At 33.7% G+C, this 23,027-nt stretch overlaps 2 protein-coding genes across 3 annotated transcripts in view; one reads left to right on the top strand and one right to left on the bottom strand.

Annotated features, from left to right (window-relative positions):
- Nucleotides 1-1,024: 1,024 nt before the first annotated feature.
- On the bottom strand, nucleotides 1,025-19,083 carry Dhx15 (DEAH-box helicase 15). Its single transcript, XM_085955057.1, has 15 exons — nucleotides 18,939-19,083; nucleotides 15,958-16,100; nucleotides 15,451-15,562; nucleotides 13,181-13,357; nucleotides 12,437-12,675; nucleotides 12,217-12,348; nucleotides 11,516-11,691; nucleotides 10,986-11,092; nucleotides 10,550-10,746; nucleotides 9,580-9,675; nucleotides 8,830-8,967; nucleotides 8,571-8,693; nucleotides 6,442-6,632; nucleotides 5,254-5,416; nucleotides 1,025-4,283 (listed from the first exon to the last, which is right to left on the bottom strand). Exons 1-15 carry the CDS (start codon nucleotides 18,989-18,991, stop codon nucleotides 4,156-4,158), a joined length of 2,175 nt encoding a protein of 724 aa, XP_085811183.1. The 5' UTR covers nucleotides 18,992-19,083; the 3' UTR covers nucleotides 1,025-4,155.
- A 301-nt stretch (nucleotides 19,084-19,384) lies between these two features.
- Socs36E (Suppressor of cytokine signaling at 36E) overlaps nucleotides 19,385-23,027 on the top strand; it is a 29,995-nt gene continuing 26,352 nt past the window's right edge. For both annotated transcript variants that reach the window (XR_015071495.1, XM_085954236.1), the window contains exon 1: nucleotides 19,385-19,499. The gene's annotated coding sequence lies outside the window, so the exon portion shown is untranslated. The remainder of the gene's footprint in view (nucleotides 19,500-23,027) is intronic.

Genomic DNA, 23,027 nt, shown 5'->3' with positions numbered 1-23,027 from the left:
TGGTATGACTTTAGGAGCAATGAGGAGATAAGGGAACGGACCAAGCAGCCTCTCATTACGCTGAGAGTGAAGAGGCGACGTTGGTCCTGGCTCGGCCACGTGCTGCGGATACCAGAAGAGAACCTCAACCTGGCATGCCTGTTCTTCAAGCTGACCGGATTCCAGGGTCCTAGAAGGCAGCTAAATACTATCTATAGAGTGTATATGGCGGAGCTACGGGATGCTGGTTTGACCTGGAATGAAGCAAGAGGACTGGCGAGGTACAGGTCCATATGATCCGATTAAGGGGCGGATATGGCTGTAGAAGAAGAATATAGAATAACAGAATTAGCATACCGATACCAGTTCTCGTTCTCACAGTTTTTCTCTGCGATCATTCAAATTTACCCAGTCTGAATAAACTTTATCAAGATCTATTGATTCTCCATCTTGAAGGTGACTCTTAACACGCATCAACATTTCCAAATGTTCTAACTGTAGACGATTCCTTCATTTGGTTTTCAAACTGTTCATAAGGCTGAAACCAGGCTCGCAATCTGCACTGGAAGCTAAAAATGTTCCACCAATATCGCCAACTCTGCAAATTGATCATTCTGGAGCGCCAATATATTAGGACATTGTATAAGGAAATAACAATCTTGGGAATACATTTGTTGATGCAAACTTGTTTTTTTCAAACCCGCCATTGAATTCATCAATTGAAACGTCAGTAGGCGTAATTTCGCCACGTAGCCGGTGTTGCCAGTGTAACTCAGTGTTAGGAACTTACATCCTAACGCTGGTGTAACTTTTGTGCGCTCTGTCGTAATGTATTTGCGCGTGCCGGCGAGTTATGTGCGCGCCCACACCTTAGAGGGAACACTGGTCCCAAGTTAAGCCAGTGTTATTTATGTAATTTAGTGAAACACAGTTTTTTATTTATGTATTTAATATTTTAATTTACTAACAAACTTACTCTATAGTGATAAGTCAATTTACGCAAGTGTATTGCATAACAAAATTAACGGGCAAATAAAAACCATGTCATATTTGAGTCTCATATAATTTCTATCATTTCATTTACATAATTATTGTAATAATATTATCACCTGGCGTCGGAAAGTTTCCAAATATCAGACAATCATCAAGAATACAATTACATACATGATCAATTAACCACTAAACTGTTCGGAATATTGTGTGAGAAATCAAAAATATCGGGAATTGAATATTGTACATGATTTAACATGAATATATTTTTTCCCTATCACTGAAATTATAAAATGACAGTACCAATATAATATGCAGTAAACGGAGCCTGCGTTTTTTCTAGTTTGAATTATGAGATTGGCATAATAAACTAAAAAGGATATATATTTTATCACATCTGGTCCGAATGAAATTTACACGATTATGAAAAAGTAAAAAGGACTCTTAATTATGATTGCATGCTTTCATTAAGGTTTTCTCACATACTGTATACAAAACATTAATATTGACTATTATCAACTAAAACAGAAAAATCCATATCTTAGTCATTTTAACAAAACAATTATTTTGTTCTCATATTATTTTTTTAAATAATGTATGTACTTCCAAGCGTAAACAATACAAGCGGTCCTCGACTTTCGTACATAATGTGTACGAATGTATGAAAGTAAAGCAATGTAAAAAAAAACATCAAAAAGTGTATTTTAAAATATTTTTGACAATGGCTAAAGTAAATTCATTTGCAGCATGTTTATCTGCACTGGCAGCTTCTCCAGTAAATTTAACGTTATGTAGAGAATACTTCACGTTTAAATTAGTCAAACAAGCCTTTACTTGCTTGAAATTTCATGTCAGAATCTTCTTTTAATCGAGTCTTCCAGCAACTAGGAGCCTAGCTTGAATAATTGAAAAACTCAGAGGGACATCTTTTAGGCGTTGATCGTCAATCCATGACAAAGATCTCTCCATTTCATCCATCACTATGCCGTGTCTTTTGGAAACAGTCTATGAAGATATATTTCCACAATTTTGAACAAATCTTCTTAATTATACATAATTATGTTTTTCAAAATTGAACACACTTTCAGAACGCCTAATTATTCCTATCATTGTCTCGATCCTATGAATTTTAAAGTACTTAATTTCTTTTTGTCCATCAATAAACTGCAGTTTCTCACTCATGTATATAAATTTATAAGGGCGAAATATTTACACATACATAAACAAACAATTGACAAAAAATCAACAAAAAACAAAGTTTTAAGAAAAAACGAATTGTACAAAATTCGGGGACAGCCTGTATACTGATGAGCTTAGCAGTGCTTTCATTCTTTAGATATACATATTATATTCATGGAGAAGTATCTGATGATGATTTTAAGCATGATGTAATCCATCAGTAACTATTTACAATATAGCAATGGTCGATGAAGCAATCATTTAATAATCAGTTTCTGTATGTGAAAGACGAATACATACTGCATTCAAAAACAGTTTCACTGGTTATTATTGGCTAATATTCCTGTAAGTATATAATGTACAATATTTCACTAAAGACAATGAGTTTCCCAATTTCTGTCGACACTCGTGTCCACAATAATTCATTTCCTTCAACCGACAAAGAAAATTATTTCAAAACGTAGGTATAATGCGACTAAGGTTAAAATCCTAATTGAGTTGAGTTTTGTACTAGTCCATCTGAGTAATGAAAAACTCAAATCAATTAGAATTCAAATTCCATCAAGTACCTCGGTCGATAGAATTTTTTTTTTAGATAAAGATTAGTTATAAATGAGATAAAACTGATATCTCAGGAAACATTCAAAAATCCGGGAGATATTTACAATAAAATTACTATGCCAATTATAATAAAATTAAATAATTTGAATTATCATATTATTAAGAGCGCACTTATTAAATGAATCGTACAGTCATATACTCAAATTGGTCGACAGCTACATAAGTAAAAAATAGTTGGGTACACAGCGGAATCAAAATAAGATGCATACCAAATTTAGGTCACTTGCAAGTTTATAGTGGTGACATGATTACATTTTGAAATAGCACTATCTACATTCACGATCTGCCGCACGCACACTCACCGATCTGAATAATTAAAAACACAACTATAACAATAATAATTAAACTAATTAATTGGAAATTGTCAATATTTCACATCACCACACACGCTGTCACAACTTTTCAGGGCATATCAAATTGAAGAGTAATAGCACTCATGGATGCAGACTGGTACAATGTTCACTTTGTCACTCATATCTGTCAAATTCACTTCAATGTGTACTTGAATCTTGAACTAGAGTACACGAAAAGTTGTGTGAATAATTGGTAAGCATTTCTTAAAAAAAAAAAAATTAAGAAGCCTCGCCTCGTTGAGATTCGGCTAATATCCAAATCAGATTGTAAAGTCAATGATGATCGTAATATGTGTGAATTAGGCTAGGCTATCAATAACATAATATTGGAGTTTAATATTATGTCGAAAGTGAGATGAAAATCACGAACATTATAACGTAAGAGGTGGGCAGATAAACTAAAACTACGTCAATACAAACAAAAAAAACACTATTACATTTGTAAAGAGCGAATTGTACGTAAACGAGTCTGAGGACATCGGATGTGTTTCTTTTGGTTGGTTTTTGACATCATTTCGTGGCATTTGCACAAACGAACACAGTTGGACATTTGAAGAATGTTTATACACATTCAATGGCTAAGTTGTGTTTGCATCTTCCATCAATTATTCATTAAAAAATGCAGACAATTGCGACTTGAACCGTGTCGTGTGATTAGGTCAATAATAATTATATCTCTTCTTGGAAATTAAACTTGCCGCATATATTATGAAATCGTTTAAAGTCAAAATAAACTCGGAACTTATGACTTGAATGCAGTGTGGTCATTATCCTTTCTATTGTATGAAATAAGGGCCTCCGATTTTAAGGGCATTTTATATTATATCCAAATCCTGTACCCGCTCACATAATATATAATGATTAATATAACCAGACTCCTACGGCACAGACCGCATTACAATTTTGAGCCTATTATAAGTAAAATTTTATCACTTTTGTTGAGAAGGCGACATCAGTTCCACCTAAAGTACAGCTGTTGTAGCTCTCCCTAGATGACATGCAATATTGTTGTCAAGGGTGGCGAGCGATGAAGTTAAAATCCTTCTTGGAATTGTTTCGAGTCGAGTTTCTCTTGAAGTAATTCCAGCTGTCTTCGGGCTTCGCACTGCGGGAAATTGTTCATGTCGTAGTACTGAGGTGCTATTTGCAATAACCATTGAGCTGCAATATCAAACAATATATTATGTAATTAGTTGACGGTTCCATTGTGGAATAGGATATGAATTAATAAAGTTGTTGGATAAGTTTAGAAATTGCAGTCGACCGATTTTCGTCATGCAATAGTTAACATCACAAGAGTTTTGTTCCAAATACGACAGTATATTTTTGGATTTGAGAGCTGTTACTGAATTAGTCATCCAGCAAACTCAAAATAACAATGGGAATGCACATTATTGAATTCGTTGATTTCGACAGTGTCAAGAGTGACACACAGTGTAAATAACAAAAGTGACAACTGCCACACCAAGCATGACTTTCGCTTGCCAGACTTTACCCATTAAGCTACCTAATTAGTTGTTTACTAAATAAAGCACTCGCTTGGCAAGTGTCGTGTTCAAATCCCATTTGGTTTAAGATTTTTCCTAGGACTATTTTACTATTTCAGACACAACACCGTCCAAAGCGAGAACATTTCAAATATTTATAAACAATTCTTATAGTACAACTTTTGAAAAGTATTTATGTATACAATGAACATTTTTTTTGTTGACGCACATTATTATGTATATTGAGATCTGGAGTAGGCATAAGATGGTCTCAATATAATGTGTGTGCGACATTATTAATAAAATATTTAGTGAATTAACGAGTCATAACTTTGTGTATTATACAGTAAAACCTCGTTAGTAAGAACACTGATAATTCGAAATTTTCGCAGAAAAAAGTCCCTTGAACACTATTTTCATATAAAACCATACCTATAATTCGAATTATGATTTCAGAGTCCCGGCATATAAAAATATTCAATAAATCGTAATAAAGTACACTATTTCATGAGCCAATCATTGAAAAAAAATTTAAAACATCAAAAATTACTTATTTTCAAATTATTTAAACTTTAAATAATTCTTCAAATACCTACTGAAATAAGTCCAGGTTAGTGAATAGTGGAAAATTTTGAATTACTCACGATTAATATCTGTGACAGTTCTGATGTAGTTTTTAGTGGTGAGTACGAATTCATTGTAAACCACCCACTCAGGTTTGTGATCCAAACAAGTGGAAGGATGTAGCTGTACCACTTGGTTGTCTTTCACTGTCAGATAGTGACCGGTGCGTTCTAAATGTGCTACCTGAAAACGACACAGTAATTCATGACTCAAAATAATGTTTTTACTAGATTCTGAAACAATGAAAATAAAATATGAGGGTCCAGGGGAAGAAAGAGCTGTCAATTCTGTTAAAATGTTCAGGTGACCAAGTTTAAGATTGCAACACTCATATTGAACTCTATTGTGCCATTTTTAATCGTTTTGTGTGTTAGTGTTGGTTCATTTATATCATATTTTGGTTTTGAGAATATAAAAAAACACTAACTCCCAAACTTATAATGCAAAAAGGGGAGATTTTTGAGTGGAATTTCAAATTGGAATATCTATCTTGTGGCTCAAAAGCCTTCTATCTAGCTATCTTTTTTGCTTTGTAGTGTTCGGGATTTCAAAGTATGCAAAATTTGCTACTAGATTTCAACCAAAGCTCGATTGCCTAAACTGTAAACTTCTTAATATGTTTTGTCCTGGGATGCAGAATTGAGTAAATAACAAATAATTTAAGACATTGTTATATACGAAAAATGCATTCAATGATCCAACGCCAAGTATTAATTTTTCTATTGTTACCAATTCTATGTACCATACTAACAACATTCTGAAATCATTAAGGCTGTACATCAGTTGAGGCACGGTCTAAAAAGATCGTGGCTAGGCGATGCGCGGATTGCGGGTCCAAATGACGCCTGTCAAACGAAATATAATTTGTCATATAAATCCAACATACGTCCATTTTATGTTCTGTTTATTGTTCTATTAGTAACAATAATAATATATTGATTGACATGTTTTCTTTTTAAAGTAAATGGGTAATGTTTTTAGTCATCTTTACACGATTTAAGAATTAATTGGCCCGTCGCCATCACGAAACAAAGAGACGTGTTTCCAACTCGACGTTCTCTCACTGAATGCGAGCGAGTCCAAAATTTCATCACGCCTATAGTTGAAAATTATTTGCCGTTTCACTGTTCTATCACCTTAACAACTGTTTTAATGTCAAAAGTAAATTTTACCTGGAGGCACAAATGCACAAGAATAGATTAGCTGACCTGCATAAAAAATCCATTGACGAGCGCCTTTCTAATGTTGATGTAATAGTTTTTGCTTGTGAACTCGGTACTGGTCCTCTTGAGTTTGAAGCGGTCCATGATGCGAGCCAGCTGCTGTCGCACGTTGTCACCTGACTTCAACGATCGGTAGTTCACAAAGTTGTCAAAGCACCAGTGGGGTCCTTCCATATCTACACATGACAAAATATTCATTAGCTGACCCTAGAACACTGTTTACTAAAATTTTATATTTTCGGCCAAATGCATACAGCGCTTAACCTTATGAGTGAGGCGACTAGCGGAAGAAAGAAAAACAAGAAACGTGTTATTAATATTTTTATTATTTAAATTATTATAGAATGTCTGAATTAAGGCTAACTTAAGGTCGACATCCCTGCACTTGGTCATTTGTATTGAGTTTTTGACTCTGGACTCAAAACTTTCATAGCCAATATGTTTAAATCACCCCAATTTCTAGTAAAAAAATAACAATAAGGTTACATACACATTTCAACAAACATCGTGCAATTATAATAGTTATATAAAAATGACAACCAATTAAAATATTTAAAACTGCATAAAATAAAGATATCTGAATGACACTGAATGTTTTTTATAACTTCCATCTATAAAAAAAACCCGCATATCGCCATCAGTCATCTTATCATATACCACGAATTCATAAAAGCTAGTGGCGCGGCAGCGATATTTCAGGTGTCCATTGCTCAGTTGGCAGGGCTTACATGTATTGATCTTATTTTGTTTCTAGCGAAGATTGTAAAGTGAGATTTAAGGCCTAGGTAATTTTTTTATGTCACTTTCACTTTCCTGACATTTTATGACCCATTAACACACACGGAACCGGAAATGTGGTAGGCACATCTATGAGTAAACGATATTAACCCTTAACACTCGAGTGCCGCCATATCGGCGGCATTAGAAGTTTCCCGTATTACTCGAGTGCCTATAAAGTCATTTTTTGTAATATTTTCAGAATTTTTTATAATGCGATTTCAATCAAGTTAGAATGAATAATAATAGGTTATTACATTTATCTGAGAAAGAAGTCGGCAAAAGAATACTGCGTGCGTAATTTCAACATAGTATTTTTATCGGAATCTTCTCTTTTTTTATTCGTAGGTCGTCGCTTGCAAGCAATGTTTTTTTGTCACATAAATTTTATTTATTGAACGTTCCCAGACTAGAGTGAACTGAAGTGTTTGTCACGCATGATTTTCAAGTGTGTTTATATTTTTTATTGGTTCTCGCTTGCGCAGGGGCGTCTCGTATAGTTTACAGTTTTATATTTGAATAGACTGTTTTTGATGACAATACTTACTAGTATATTATGCCGATTCGGAACCTTACAAATATAATGTGAAATACTCTAATGAGTCAAATGAAAATTATTACGTATCGATTTATTATTTTTTGAGAAATCTTTTGATAATGTGTACCGCACTGGGAATAAGTTGTTATGAGCCCGAAACTAATTTAGGAAATTTACGAGACGGCCGCTTATATTACAAGTGTATTTGAAGGCAATTCATTTGGATCATATTTACAGTCATAACTATATGTATGAACGATTACACTTTATAGCCACTTCTCTACATACCGCTATTTCATTACGATTCTGTGATAAGCCAGGATTACATATTGGAGATTGCTTTGTAAATCCAACATACGTCCATTTTATGTTCTGTTTATTGTTCTATTAGTAACAATAATAATATATTCATTGACATGTTTTCTTTTTAAAGTAAATGGGTAACGTTTTTAGTCATCTTTACACGATTTAAGAATTAATTGGCCCGTCGCCATCACGAAGCAAAGTGACGTGTTTTCAGTTCGACGTTCTCTCACTGAATGCGAGCGAGTCCAAAATTTCGTCGCGCCTACAGTTGAAAATTATTTGCCGTTTCACTGATATGTCACCTTAATGAAAATCAAAATTTTTTTTTCTTCAAAATTTTAATATTTTCCCCCATACATTTCATATATTTTTTTTCGATTTTCGGTCCTGTGGAATTCGTATTAACGAGGTTTTACTGTACACTAGGGAGCAACAAGGTGTATCTGCAATTTGATACATACATATTCAATATTGAAAACTTTAGAAAACTTACTTTGTTTGAAAGCATGATATACATTGAGAAGTGTAAGATGATCTCCGTCGATGTGGGCAAAACGCATTTTAGCATCGTCAGCTGCTTTTCTTGCCTCGTTTGGTCGTACAAAGCATTGCGGTACTGAAACAGTCCCACCATATAAATTACTATAATGATTTAATTGCACCAGCGGAGTCCAAGAAGTGATTGGATTATATCTTAGAAATCAATGACACCATCATGCTGAATGTGGCATTCTGAAAAAAACTGTAATTACCTGAAAGCATGGCAGTGATAGATAAAATCTCATTGGAGCAATTGTGGTTACAGGAAGCGATTAACATTTTTGCGAGCTGAGGGTCGAGAGGGAACTCCGCCATTACGGCTCCCAAATCTGTCAGGTTGCCGTCGTCGTCTGAAATTATACAAGCATATTTTAATAACATGTAACTTACCGATGAAGATTTTCTGCCGACTAAATACACATTCTTCAAATACAACAGTAAAAATACTATTCAACACTATTATGATTCACATTTTGACACATAATACACACACACATAAGATAAATAATTGAACATACATAATTAGAATGTTACATTCTTAAATCTTGTGAACTATTCGTTGAATAAAAGAAATCGTTAATTAAAAATTATTAGCAAGTTCGAGTAAGTTACATCATAAAATATTGGAGAAATCCGTGACGTCGGTTAGTAATTGAAGTAGTAGGTACCTACTTTGATTTAATAAACAAAAACCGATTGCCAATAGTTAAAATTTGTCATCATTAGTATGTCACCTCGTAGCATAGTGGATAATGCGCGGACGGGGCGCGTAAACCCAAGAGATGCAGGTTCGATCCTGCCGGGTGTCTTACTTTTTTCAAAAAGATTTTTTTATTGTTTATAATATATTTTCTCAGAAGTGTTTTTCAAAATTATGTATGTACATAATAATCAATTCAAAGAAAATATTAAATTTATACAACAAATGCAAGATACAAGTGATATTTGAAGAATAGATATACCTAATGCGGCGAGGTAATTCAAAAGTTCCAAAGCCCTCATGAGTGTCTCAGGGGCCGGAGGATCCATAAAATCGAAGTGCACCAAATCATCAATTCCTAGGAATAAAAAAAAAACAAATTATTTCACTTGTATTCAAAAGATGAAACGTTACAGTATAACCTCGATAATCCAAAGTCCAAGGGACCCTGAAAATTTGATTTTGAATTAGTAAAAATAGGTTAGACTATAGAATTAGATATTTGCATAAAATTTGTAGTTCAAACTTAGTTTTATCTTTTTATTTCTAAATAAATATGTACAGACCTACAAACTTATCTGAAGAATGGAATGGGGGAGCCACTGTCGAAAACTACCCAATCAAGACTCGTAACTGTAGAAAATAGTAGACATTTGAATGAAATTTTCAAAATGGCATCCTATGGTAGTTCGTAATTCCATTTTTGGCCATTCTACAGATAAGTTTGTAGGTTTGTATATATATTTTTTTCTTTTGTTTTATTGATGAAAGTATACTCTCAATATTTACACATATTTTACATATTCGGATTACATATTAATCCAATTATAAACGGGAATGTCTTGGTTGATTATTTGTTAATCTGTAAAATTTAATTGTGTATTGCTAAGTTCATTTGAACTAAATAAAAAATAAACGCATTTACTGCAAAAATCAAAGGTTAACTCGAGTTAATGACCACATTTAATTATAATGTTAATTGGTTAAATTGCCAGGTGCGGTTTGCACTTTGAACGATTTAACATTGAAATGAGAATTTGTGCAAAATTTTCAAACACCATTATCTTAGAACAAGGTATTTTGAGTTGTTTCCCTATTATGTAAAAGGTTCCCTAAAAATTACCTAAGATATCAATATGCTAGGTTAAATCGGACGGGAGTAATAAAGGGAGGAATGATGTAGTAGTAATGTTTGAAAGTAATGAAAAATGAATGAATGAAAAATGAAATACCTAATTTTTTCAACTGCAAGACAACAGATCCCAAGTTGGACCTGAGGATCTCGGGATAAGTGTTCTCCTGCATCTCATGTTTGTAGGCTTTCTCTGTGTAGAGGCGGAAGCACTTTCCGGGTCGCGTTCGACCGGCTCTTCCGGCTCTCTGCTGAGCAGAAGCTTTACTAATCGGAGACACCAGGAGTGACTCCACTCTGAAAAACAATCAAATATTTATACTAAAATATTAGCTAAGGGTGATTGATAAAAATTGTATGAAATTTGTATAACTCGACCAAAATATAATATTATGTATTCATGGTCGTGTTTTTTATTTTTTATTTATTTATTTATTAAGGAAACAAACAGTTACAAATTGATTACAAAAATTTTAATTATAATAATGAAAAGTTATTGCAACCAGCAAAGTTTCCATAAAATTTAATTTACATACCTGATTCTGGGATTATAGACCTTTTGTTTGGCAAATCCAGGATCTATGACAAACACCACTCCGTCTATGGTCAGTGACGTCTCAGCGATGTTGGTCGATACGACAACCTAAAAACAAATTGACTATCATGAATCAAAATCAAATCTATTTGTATTTAAGATAGCAACAAAAATCCAGCTGACTGCAGCTGTAGTAGGGAGGCAACAATGTGTTGAGGCTGTTGTTTTCTGGGAGAATTGAGTCGATCGGTGATTGACCATTCGGCAGACAGATGGAAGAAAGTGACATCACCTCCGATTTAAACTTAGTGAATAATGATAAGGGAAAAGCAGTCTTTACAGTCGTATTGAAATTTTATAACCTGAAGAAAATAGCCACCGAAGTGTACGAAGCTATCATCGTGACCGTGTATCAGCACATTAGTTATGAGTGCCTAGAATAATCAATGTTTGACGAATCGAGCACTGATAATGGAAATCAATCACCACAGGGCGCGCATTTTGAAAATCTCAGTTCAAAAGTGATTTTACCTTTCTGCCGATGGCTCCGTTAGCCTTATTAGGCGGTGCCTGTTCAAAGATTCTCTGTTGCTGGTTGGGTGGGAGAGTTGAATAGAGAGGAATGCATTTCAATTCACCAACTTCTGGACCCAGTTTGTCCATCTCTGACTTTATTCTCTTGCAAGCCTCTTCTATTTCTTCCTGGCCTGAAATTTGAAAATATCAATGAAACAGCTGTGGAACTTTTTCCATTATTGAATGACAAGGTAATTGCTTCAATTATTTATGTAATTACTTTGGGTGTTATAATATATATAATATAAATAAATAATATGATATAAATTAACCCATAATTGGCTCTAGTGGACAAAGACATATTTTTTTTGAATATGAATTAAAAAAAATACACAGATTCTATACTTATAAGTAAACACAAATAACCTGAAATGGATATTTTTTCACATAAAGTCGCCTTTGCAAAATTTACTGTATTATAGGGAGTCATTGTTGTTAAATATGATCGGGTCATTGATAACCAATTACATATTTACAAAGTGAGATAAAAAGATATAGTATAATAAAATATATAACATAGAATAATATACACCCACGGTGGCCGCGTGGCTTAAGCGTTGAACTAACATGCCATGGGTCTCAGGTTCGAATCCTGGGTCTGGCAAGTACACATATTGTTTTTCAGAAAAGGTTTACATGGCTTATATTATAATAACCTGTCAAGAACAGCAAAACATCTCCTTGCACTTCTTCGCACATGTGAATCTGAATAACTGTTTTGATGGCTGCATCCAAATAATCTCTCTCGGGTTCGGGAGTATAGAAAATCTCCACAGAATGAGTACGACCTAAAAGCCAAAATAAAATGTTTCATTACACGAAAGTCATCATTCAAAAATAACATCATGATATAACAGGGGGATAGTTGAAACTGACCCGGCACATTCATAAGCGGAGCGTTGTCAAAATAGTGTTGGAACTTTCCGGCATCGAGGGTGGCCGACATGATGACCAACTTGAGGTCGGGCCTCTGCTTCACCACTTCTTTTAAAACTCCCATCAGAATATCAGTGGCAAGCGTACGCTCGTGAGCCTCGTCCAGTAAGATCACTTGATATTGCTCGAGGATCGGATCAGACATGCCTTCTCGCAGCAACATACCGTCTGTCATGTATCTGAAACATAAAAATAAGTAACAGTGTTAATCTCTCTCTTACTATTGTTCCCTCGCCTACCGTCAATTTGTGTTACTGTATAAAATTCATGATATATATTAGAGTATTTTTAAAAAGGAATGCTGTTTTTAGCGATATCCATAAATCTAAAAACATTTAATTAGTTTATTTTTATAAAATGATCAAAGAGCGTCATGATGTAATTATAGATTACATGTAACATGAGTATCTCCATTTATTCTCACAACTGATAAAAAATCGATCATTAGCAGAAGGGGGGGTTCAAAGATTGCCTTGCAGAATCTATCGCACCTCTTAGTCATGTCTATTTTACTATAGCATACGCATCTCTTACACATCATTCTCATAATCTCACTGCGATTCCAGAAATAGATTCGTAACTTGTTAGTATATCTGAGGCAACTTGCTTTACTGTATGACAAATTATGAAAACAATACATTAACATGGACTTAAATAAACTAATGGATAGGTTAATGTCCTTACTTGAGACACGTCTTGGGTCCTGAGCAGTCCTCGAACCTGATGCTGTAGCCGACCTCCTGCCCGATGGCCACATCCATCTCCTCGCTGACACGCTGCGCCACTGACATGGCGGCCACTCGCCGGGGCTGTGTGCACGCCACCGCTTTCTTTCCCACCGAGCGAGAGTACTCCACGCACCTTAAACATGTCAATCACCCTTATCACAAATCTACACTGTATGACTTACATTACACGGTTGCATTTAGTTTTGACCTGTATTTTTCATCAAATGGTAGATATTTAATATTATGTTGCCAGACATCTAATAATATTTTGAATCATTATTGTTACATATTAGAATTAAAAAGACAATTTGAAGTTATATTCGTAAATACAGTCGTTGGTTATTACGAGGAAGATAGGACCGACTGAATTTGCTCGTTATAAGCGTTACTCGATATCAGAGATTAGGTATTTTTAAATGAGCTGTCACATAACATAAACAGTCGCAATTCAAACAAAAATACACAATTAGAATTTTTCCCCGAAACAAGCATGGCATTCATAAACAACAAAAGAAGTTGTTTATTGTAATGAACACTGGTAGGTACCTAGTGACTTCACAAACCTTGGATTTTTTTACATACAATTTCGACCATATGCGTGTATACTTTTTCAATATTGTCGGCGAAAACACCAATTAGGTAGGTAATTAGACACTTAACTAGTGTCATAAACGTAATCCGATTCCGGCGGCATCCTGTCCGGTCGGATTTTATTGCTTAGGGTCGAAATGTTTTTAAACGATCGACACATTAACATTTTTAAGAAAATTTTTGATGACATTTTAGTTCGGTATATCCAATAAGGAGCTCGTTATAAAAGTGAATAAACGTATGGAGAAAATCATAAACTAAAATGTTAACGAATGTTTCCTCGTTACATCCGAGATCTTGCTATATCCGTAATCGTAATAACCGTGTGCGACTAGTTTAACCCTTTTACTCCCATTCGGCCGATATTTCGGCCCACCATACCTATGCGAAAACTCCATCTGGGCCGCTCCATCGGCCGAAAGTTTGGAACCAAATTTACGATTTATTCCAAATTTTTTCCCGTCATATTTCGTCTCGTGTAGACAAAGCATTATATTCACTGTGTGTTGGGTGTGAGTAACATTTATTTTAGTGTCAGCTTTATTAATAATTATGTCATACCCTATTAACTCACAAGTCATAATTGCTCTGCTGTCGAACTTGAGACCAAAGAGGGTCATAAAAATAAGAAAACATTATTTTTATGACACATTTTAAATTCTGATATTTCTTTTAGTTGTTTTATGATTCATATATCACATTACAAAATTCATTTTGTAATTTTTGAACTAACAATGGATGCCACTGTACTTTTGGTAAGATGGTGAAAAAATACATGAATATAAATATTATTATAAATGATTTAGTGCTTTGAGACTTATTTTTTGAAATTACTTCATTCCCATATCAGTTAGTCCTCGATACTGTATCGAATTCTCTTGCGATTTCGTGAATTGAATAATATTCTTGAATACCTTGACACTATACGATTTTTTTTGATTACTTTATAAAAATTCTATTTCATAGAGAAATAATAATATGTTTATTTTTTTTTCTGTTACTACATAAGGATAGATTATATTATAAAATTTGATATATCAATTATAAATAAAAAAATGTTGTCACACTTGTTTTGTTGTTCAAACATAGTTTTATCCGTTCATTTCTAAATAAATATTGATACATTATTTTTTTCTTTTGTTTTATTGATGTAAACTATCAATATTATTACTAATTATTGCTTTATACAGCATTGAGAACACACAAAAAAAGTTTCAAATTTTTAAAACATGTGTAGAATTAGTTATTTAAAAAACTAAATCGACGATTTTTTGTCAAAAAACGCTTGGGAGTTTTCGCATATGCTAGGCTAAATCAGCTGGGAGTAAAAGGGTTAAATAGAGCCTACCAGTAGTATAGAGAATACCAGTAGTACAGTACATGAAAACCACGAAAGTAAATGCATTCTGTCAACAAATATTCAGTTACCGTTGTTGACATTTTTTATGTGAGTTGCAAGTAAATATAAAAAATTCAATACATGCCATTTAATAACATTATTATATTCTTACAGAATAATTAAAAGCTTTTAACATCGTGGATTTAAGGCCGATTTTAAGGGGAGATGATATTTTAAATACCATTCAGAACATGCTATGCTAGTCATAATAGTAAAAAATGGATTGTCATGCACACCATTGAGGTATTTGAGTTGTCTTTCCAGAACCGGTTTCACCAACGAGAACAATGCACTGCGATTCCGCCAGTCTCTGCATGAATTCCGCCCGATATTCAAACACCGGCAAACCTGCAGACACGTGACATACATATTTAGAAATAGTCTATTTAAAATTTCAAATTAAAATTTTGGAGTTGTCTATACACCCAGGATGGTCGAGCGGTATAAGCGTCGGCCTATAACGACGTGGGTCCCAGTTTCGAATCCTCCGATCCGAATTCAATTTGTGTTTAAGTCAGAGTATGGATCTAATAGTTCAGTTAGGGCAAGTATCTAACATCTATTTATCGTAAAAACAAAAATCTGACAATCTACAAACTTCCATCATGTGGAGGCCAATATGAACTTATTAGGATATTAGGATATTTGACATGGACAAAAATAGAATGGAGGTTGTTTGTGCCAATATTGTTAAGAAACTCCTACCAGTCCACTCAAAATTATCGCCAGAGGTATTGACTTACCGACTCTCTTTCTGTACAGCTCATGGTATCGCTGGGTGTAGGGTAGGCCTGTATACGGATTGATATTGACGGCCGCCGATGGCCCGCTGGAGAATGACTGACCAGAGCTCGGCTCACCGGTCAACGGAATCCCTTTCTCTTCTCTGAAAACATACGCACAATAAAAAGAACATTTTATTTGTAGCAACCTAAATCTTGAATCCAAAGACGTCAAGTCAACACACAGAGTATATTATCACATTCAGGGATAGTGCCATGACTGAGAATAAGCAAGACTAGCAAGTGACTGGGAATATTGGAGATACTGTCTGATGAGAAGAAATGATTGCACTGCTGACTTTGTCTCTTCATCATTATGGTAGAATCTTTCACATACAATCTCGTCAAAGCTTGTAAATATACCGTTAAGTACTACTGTCGAACAAGATATTCTTGTTAATGAGTTAAAACTGTGATATAATAAGCCCCTCCTACTTTTAACCGCACTTCAACTGCAACGAACTCTGGTTATCGACGAGTTGTCCACATGTTAAAACTATGAACTAATAAGCCCCTCCTATTTAGATAATCGCACTTCGACTCCAGTGACTTCTGATTGTCTAGATCAGAGATACTCAACCTGCGGCCTTTTAAACATTTATGTGCGGCCCGAAACACATTTATTATCAGGAATTTCGTATATCTTGAGATTCGTTTCGACTTTGACGCACAGATAGTTACACCCAAAGAGGATTGTCATTATGGTCCACATCAGATCTGATATAAGAGTGTTGCTATTGCACACGATTAATTTCAAAAACACGCACAATTTTTAAAATCTCAAAAACGTTTTATAAAAAGGGGGGGGGGGGTTTCATGATTTTTTTCGTTCCACCAGTAGTGATGCGGCCCGCGTTACTTTACAAATATATGTATTTGGCCCGAAGAAAAAAAGGTTGAGTATCATTGGTCTAGATCTTCTTGTCGGACAGTACTAGTACTTGGAGTATGTTTGACAGCACTTTCTTCTGTTGCCCATCGTCTATCGGGACTCCAAAGGTGAGTCTTCGCCACTGGTAATTGGTACTGATCAAAAATATTCGAGTACATTTGATATATTATTGACCATTTATCATTTTACAGCTAATTATTTTCCAACATTCTAATATTCTTTCAAATTCAGTCGATAAAGTCAATATAACAGATTAACAAAAATTGGTTTGGTAGATATGGAACTCTTTTTGTAAGACATAAATATGGTAACCAGTGGCGGCCGATGATTTTTTGGGTTGTAATTTATGAGGGTGCGCTGTAAACATACCCTATTGAAAAATGAAATCAATTCGGCGTTGTTTTTGATTTGACAAAACGTTATTGACATTTGGGAAATTACCTGTATATTTAATATTTTTAATAAAACATGTTGCGAGTTACTTAAATCTTTATTAGATTATTTTTAAGAAACGATTGTATCTCTTATAGTAGATAAATACCTCTTACTTTTAACGGAAGCCATCTTATTCTATATAAGTACATTATCAATTTGTACACTGTATGAATAATTATGAAACTTGAAATATTAATTTTCCAGAAATGCGGTAGGTAGCAAAATTATTTTTATCTTCACTGATTTAAATTGGAGTACACATAAATCAAAATATCTTACCGACATTGTATTATATTTCTTACCCATTTTAAATTTAGAAAATAATGAATTCTATTGTTTTTAGTTTTACAGGCATTTTACATACGAGATTGCTAAATATGATACTAAACATAATTTGAGCGTAAACAGTAAGCTGCAGCGTCTATAATAACAAACCATAATTCAAATCTGTACTCAGACCAATATGATGTCATTTTACCCGGTCGGCGCACGATATTCTGGAACTTACGCATGGCAAAAACGATTAGCACAGTTTAAGTTGTTTTATAATGGCTTTAGTTCATACTAAGCTTTGGGTTCATTTTAAGTAAACTAAATATATTGCCGGGGCGCAAATGATTTCAGTGAAGATGACGTATACGGTGCATAGTGCCTGTATTATCGCCTATTGGCGATATGGGCACATCGGTTTATGGTTTGCATTACAATAATTGAACGATAATATTAAAAACCTATGAAGAAAAAATATGATTTACGATGACATTAGCAATGCAAGCAGTGCAGTGCACTTGTATGATGTTAGACCAGCTGCCGCTGACGGTAACCGTAACTTGTATGAGTTGATTTTGATTTCCACATTTAAAATACGAATTTCGGGCTGTAAGTTATAGTAATTCCATACTATCCTAAAAAAACCACAAAAAGCGCGAAAGTCACATTTTTTATGTAGACATGACAACTTTATTGTATTCCAGACCAATTTATGCAATGTAAAATAGTCATTGCGATTTTTACATAAACAAATGTGACTTACAGGATCTTTTCTGATGATATGGAGTACTATTATAAAATTAGGTGCCTAAAGTTTTTTGTACGATATGACACACTGTATTCTGTTGTTTTTTGAATTGCCAAGAAATCATAGATCCTGTTTTATTTTCAATGCGATGGTACCTACCTGCTAACTACAATAAGGTTTATTCCATATCACCAACATTCATAGGTAAAATTGGTACCCTTTGTGACGATAGGTATTAAAAATTTGACAAATTTGAATCAAATAGGTATATTATTTAAATGTGTTTTCTTTTGTTTTTTCAGTATGAAATGATGAAGGGCTTATTATTGCTATAGAAGATCATGCGAAAAGAAAAAGTGATGTTTAATTAAGGGCACCTTTGTTACCAAATGATTTAATTGACATGTCACACAAAATTATGTCTGTTTTACTTCAAATTATCAAAACATTGAATACAGTTTACATTCTATAAAATGTGTCCTTATCCTTATATTGTCATTATTTTAAAACACGCTGACAGTGAAAACAGCGCGATGTAAATTTTAGGCACGAAATAACATAATTGTGGTGGGAAACGAAGAATGCAAAATATTTTACCGTCTTTTTTTAATGAAAGGGTCCATAACTTCTATTCGTTGTCGCTTAGACATCGCTTTCGAGCGGTACGAGGTAAATAAAAGAAAAACTGTATAAAATTCAATCGACAACACACGACCGACAGCAAAAATCCAAGATGGATACCATCTCCGCGCGGAAATAAAGTAGCCAGTGAAAAAAATATAATAATTACTAAAGAGGTTGGTGGATAATCTATTTACGTTCCATTCACATACTTGTACATTTGTATTACAAAGTTTGAAATTTGATTGTTATTTAAAAACAAATAAAGAAAAATATTCTTTTTCATGTTTATTTTATTTTGTTCCTCGTTAATAATTCTTAAAATATGACTACAGGTTGACGGGATGTCGTACGTTGGTATCCCTAAAATTAGTAAGGAAAAATGAATTTCCCAAAAGGGCAACGACATTGTCAAAGAACCTGTAAACAAAATGGAGACTAGGCAACACACATTAAACCTGTGTTGTTGGATGTTATTTTGTGCAATTTTTCTTTAAAGTGTTCAAATCGTTTAGTGTTCGCGTATTTATTTAAAAGGTCAGTACTTTAAGTATCTTTTATAAACCACCGATAACTATACAGTCGTGTTACGGAGTTATTTGTTGATCTACCACAAAAAATAGTTTCATCATACTGTGCAACGTAATGATAGTTTGAAGACATTGGGTATCAATTATCTTGTTTACAAATTACCAATAATTCTGCCAGTAATGTAATTTTCCTATGTGTTGAGGTTACCAGCGTTATTATTACTTTTATTATTTATTTTCAATCATGATACCAAAATTAGCCAAGATGGCTGACTTGTCAAATGGAATACATCAATCATACGTACTAGGTATGTACTTCGAAGGAACTTTTTTGTTTACAAAATAAGATTTCTCAATTATATCCCATGCACCAGTCCCGTGCATTAGCCAAAACCAACAATCATAATTGTAAATTCAGTCAGATTATTGAATGTACAGATATTGCCAACATCAACCCATAAACTTGAATTTGTTATAAATAGATGTTGTTTTATTAATATTTAATACAACATTTAAGTACATTAACTATTTTGAATACGAACCATGGTCCACTTCGGAGTCAAAACATAACCGTAGCTTCAACTGCCTGTGGATGTACAGACTGCGTCAATTACTGTAAATGACAGCCAAATACACCGAACCATCCTTATTTAGATTATTTCCATGAACAATCACAAAAAATCATGTAGGTATGCCATACTTATATTGTCATATTATGGTTGATACATCAAAACAAAGATGTTAAAAAACCTTCTATAGAGATTGTGACTAAATATATGGAGTTGAAGTGGAAAAAGGAACACTGGTTACATTAGTTATAAGTGACTTCGCATTGCAGGTTCATTTGCAGAGAACTTCCCCAATTGCATATACGAATTTGCAGGGTGTATAAAAAAACTATATCATGATGAGTAGATAAGCAGCTAGTAATGCCACACATCAGCATTACTATTTCGTAGTTAATTTAATCAGTGGACCAGTGGTCTTTATTTTTTGCTTCAATTTCATACATTTAGGTTCCATCCTTACAGGAGGTTTTCAACATCTTTGTGGTCAAAACAGACTGCCCAAGATGGCTGCCATAAACAAATGTTATAGCTGTTATGTTTCAATGCGCCAATGTACAGAACGGTACCCTTTCTATGTCTACCAATCCAACCACAATAAAAATCTTTCAGAATAGCCGTCGGGCATTTTTTCGTTCGCTAGATGAACGCAGTGCATGTATAGCCTGTACGTATCTCAAACCGGTTTCAAATTGGTAATTTTCATGACGATAGTGCTAGTTCACATAGCTCTGCCAGCGATAATTTCTGTTCTACATCATGTTAGTGTTGCTAACCGAATGATTCTGCGAAAAATATATATTAGTAGGTATATTATGCTATAATTTTACCCCAAAGGATTCAAAATAAAAAATGTTCTCTGTTTTTTACTTTTTCCAAAATACTATATTTTTTCACATCTTTGTATTAAAATCTGCGTTATAAAAATAAAACACTGCTTAAAAAAATTGTTCTATTTGACGTACAAGTGTAGACAGTTAACGCGGTGCGCAACACACTTTCCACCTAAAGCATGCGCAAAACTACTCGGATGTTAAAACCAGAATTAAAAAGTTGAAGTTAAGTGGAAGGTGAAGTGATCAAACTTTTTTTTTTTTTTTTTTTTTCTGACCATGTCCGATCCTAATAGGATCATATGGGCCTCCATAGGGTAGAGGTTTGTATTAACAGATTTTGTTTTTTACGAGAAATGGATGTCAGCCACTTGCTCAACCTATTAGGTCCATACCCTGACTCACAAAAATTGAAAAACAATATGTGTACTTGCCAGACCCAGGATTCGAACCTGAGACCCACGGCGTGATAGTCCAACACTTAAGCCGCTTATCGGTATCAAGTGCCGCACCCACAGAACAGATTGAAAAGATAGAAATGTAAAAGCCATTGCCATGGACCAAAGTTTTGAATGATGGTACTTAATGACGGTCAGGCCGTAAAACCCAAGTAAAACAAGTACGCTGACTGTCCCCAAATATTGAAAGCATGTTACATCAACGTGACAAACTTTAATGCATATTGTTATGATACACATGTAACTATTGAAAATAATATTTGTTTTAACACATGTTTAAGTTCATCCCATACTTTTCCATACATGGGATCCGTAACCTGTTATTCCACACCCAGTATGGTTAGTCAGTTCTCAATAATTTTCTGTTCCTTGGGTGCGACACACAAAATTTTTACAACTCCCAATATTATAGCCGAAACTCGATGTATGATAAACTATTTCTTTTATTCAATGAATAAGACACAAGATTTGAGAATGTGACATTCTATATACTGAATATACATAATTTGAAAACATTTCATGCATATACACACTGGAAAAAATCGTTTTGTGGAGGAAAAAAAAACACGACACTGATAAAGCATATTCGCGCGAATCCAGGAGATATAGGTTCAAGTCTGTCGTATTTTTTTCTACAAAATGATTTTTTCTGGTGTGGAGATGTTTTCAAAAGATGTATATTCACTCTATGGTATATTAAGTTTTTTGTGTATCATAATTTTTTACACTTAATTTAAAAAAAGATAGCAACACTGTAATCTAACATGTTGAAACATGATTTCCTTCAGGCAAAGTAATTATTTAATGTGAATTTAAGTACACACAATAATATTATTTTATAATATCATCTATCTATATTATGATATTTGATTACATTTTGAGTATGTAAGTATTGATTATTAATATACCATTTTGTGCATTCAATAAGTAATTAGGTACACCTAGATAAAACATTTTCTTGTTAGTGACTTGGTTAGTTGTTGATTTTATATTAATATTCAGATCTACAGATGTTCTGTGTGATTTAGGCGTACAGTATTAATTATTATCTATATTTGATAAAAAAAATAAGAATGGAAGTGAAATATAAATTTTTAGAATGCAGCACGTTCTGTACAACATAGATCTAAAGCAGGAGTGGCCACACTTTTTTTTTCTAGGATCAATGAACAAATTATTTATGGCGATCGACTGATATCACTTGTAATTATATCATACGAGAACAATAAAAACCCATTTTTTACAACGTTTTTATTAGCTCGTATTCTTGTTTGTCCGGTGGTTGTTTGTCCAGTACAAATATTGCAATCGATTTTTAACTAACTTCCCGACTAGCTAGACATTTGAAACTTTTAGAATATATCAGAATACGATGCCAATTCATTCTTTTAATACTTTTAGCCATCTTTAAGCAGAATTGAATTAATTTTCAGTTAATTCTCTTTTGTATGGAAAGTTATTTCAGAAAAATCCGTAAAAAGTAAAAGACTATTATTGGTTGCTAAGGGGATGGTCCTAGCGACTAAATTATTAATATAGACGTGCGTTACTATGGAAATCAAAATGACATTTCAGTATTATATATTTGTTTGTTTATTTTTTATTTACTTCATATCAAGTACAAGTTTGAGCATATTGAGCATAATAATTCAACAAAAAATTTAAAAACGTATATAGA

The sequence above is a fragment of the Rhyacophila brunnea genome, unplaced genomic scaffold (assembly GCF_057557595.1).
Source record: "Rhyacophila brunnea isolate RB1 unplaced genomic scaffold, BYU_Rbru_1.0 scaffold_4, whole genome shotgun sequence".
In the NCBI taxonomy this organism is placed as follows: domain Eukaryota; kingdom Metazoa; phylum Arthropoda; class Insecta; order Trichoptera; family Rhyacophilidae; genus Rhyacophila; species Rhyacophila brunnea.
Note: the sequence above shows the minus strand (reverse complement) of the source record. Positions and strands in the feature narration are given on the sequence as shown.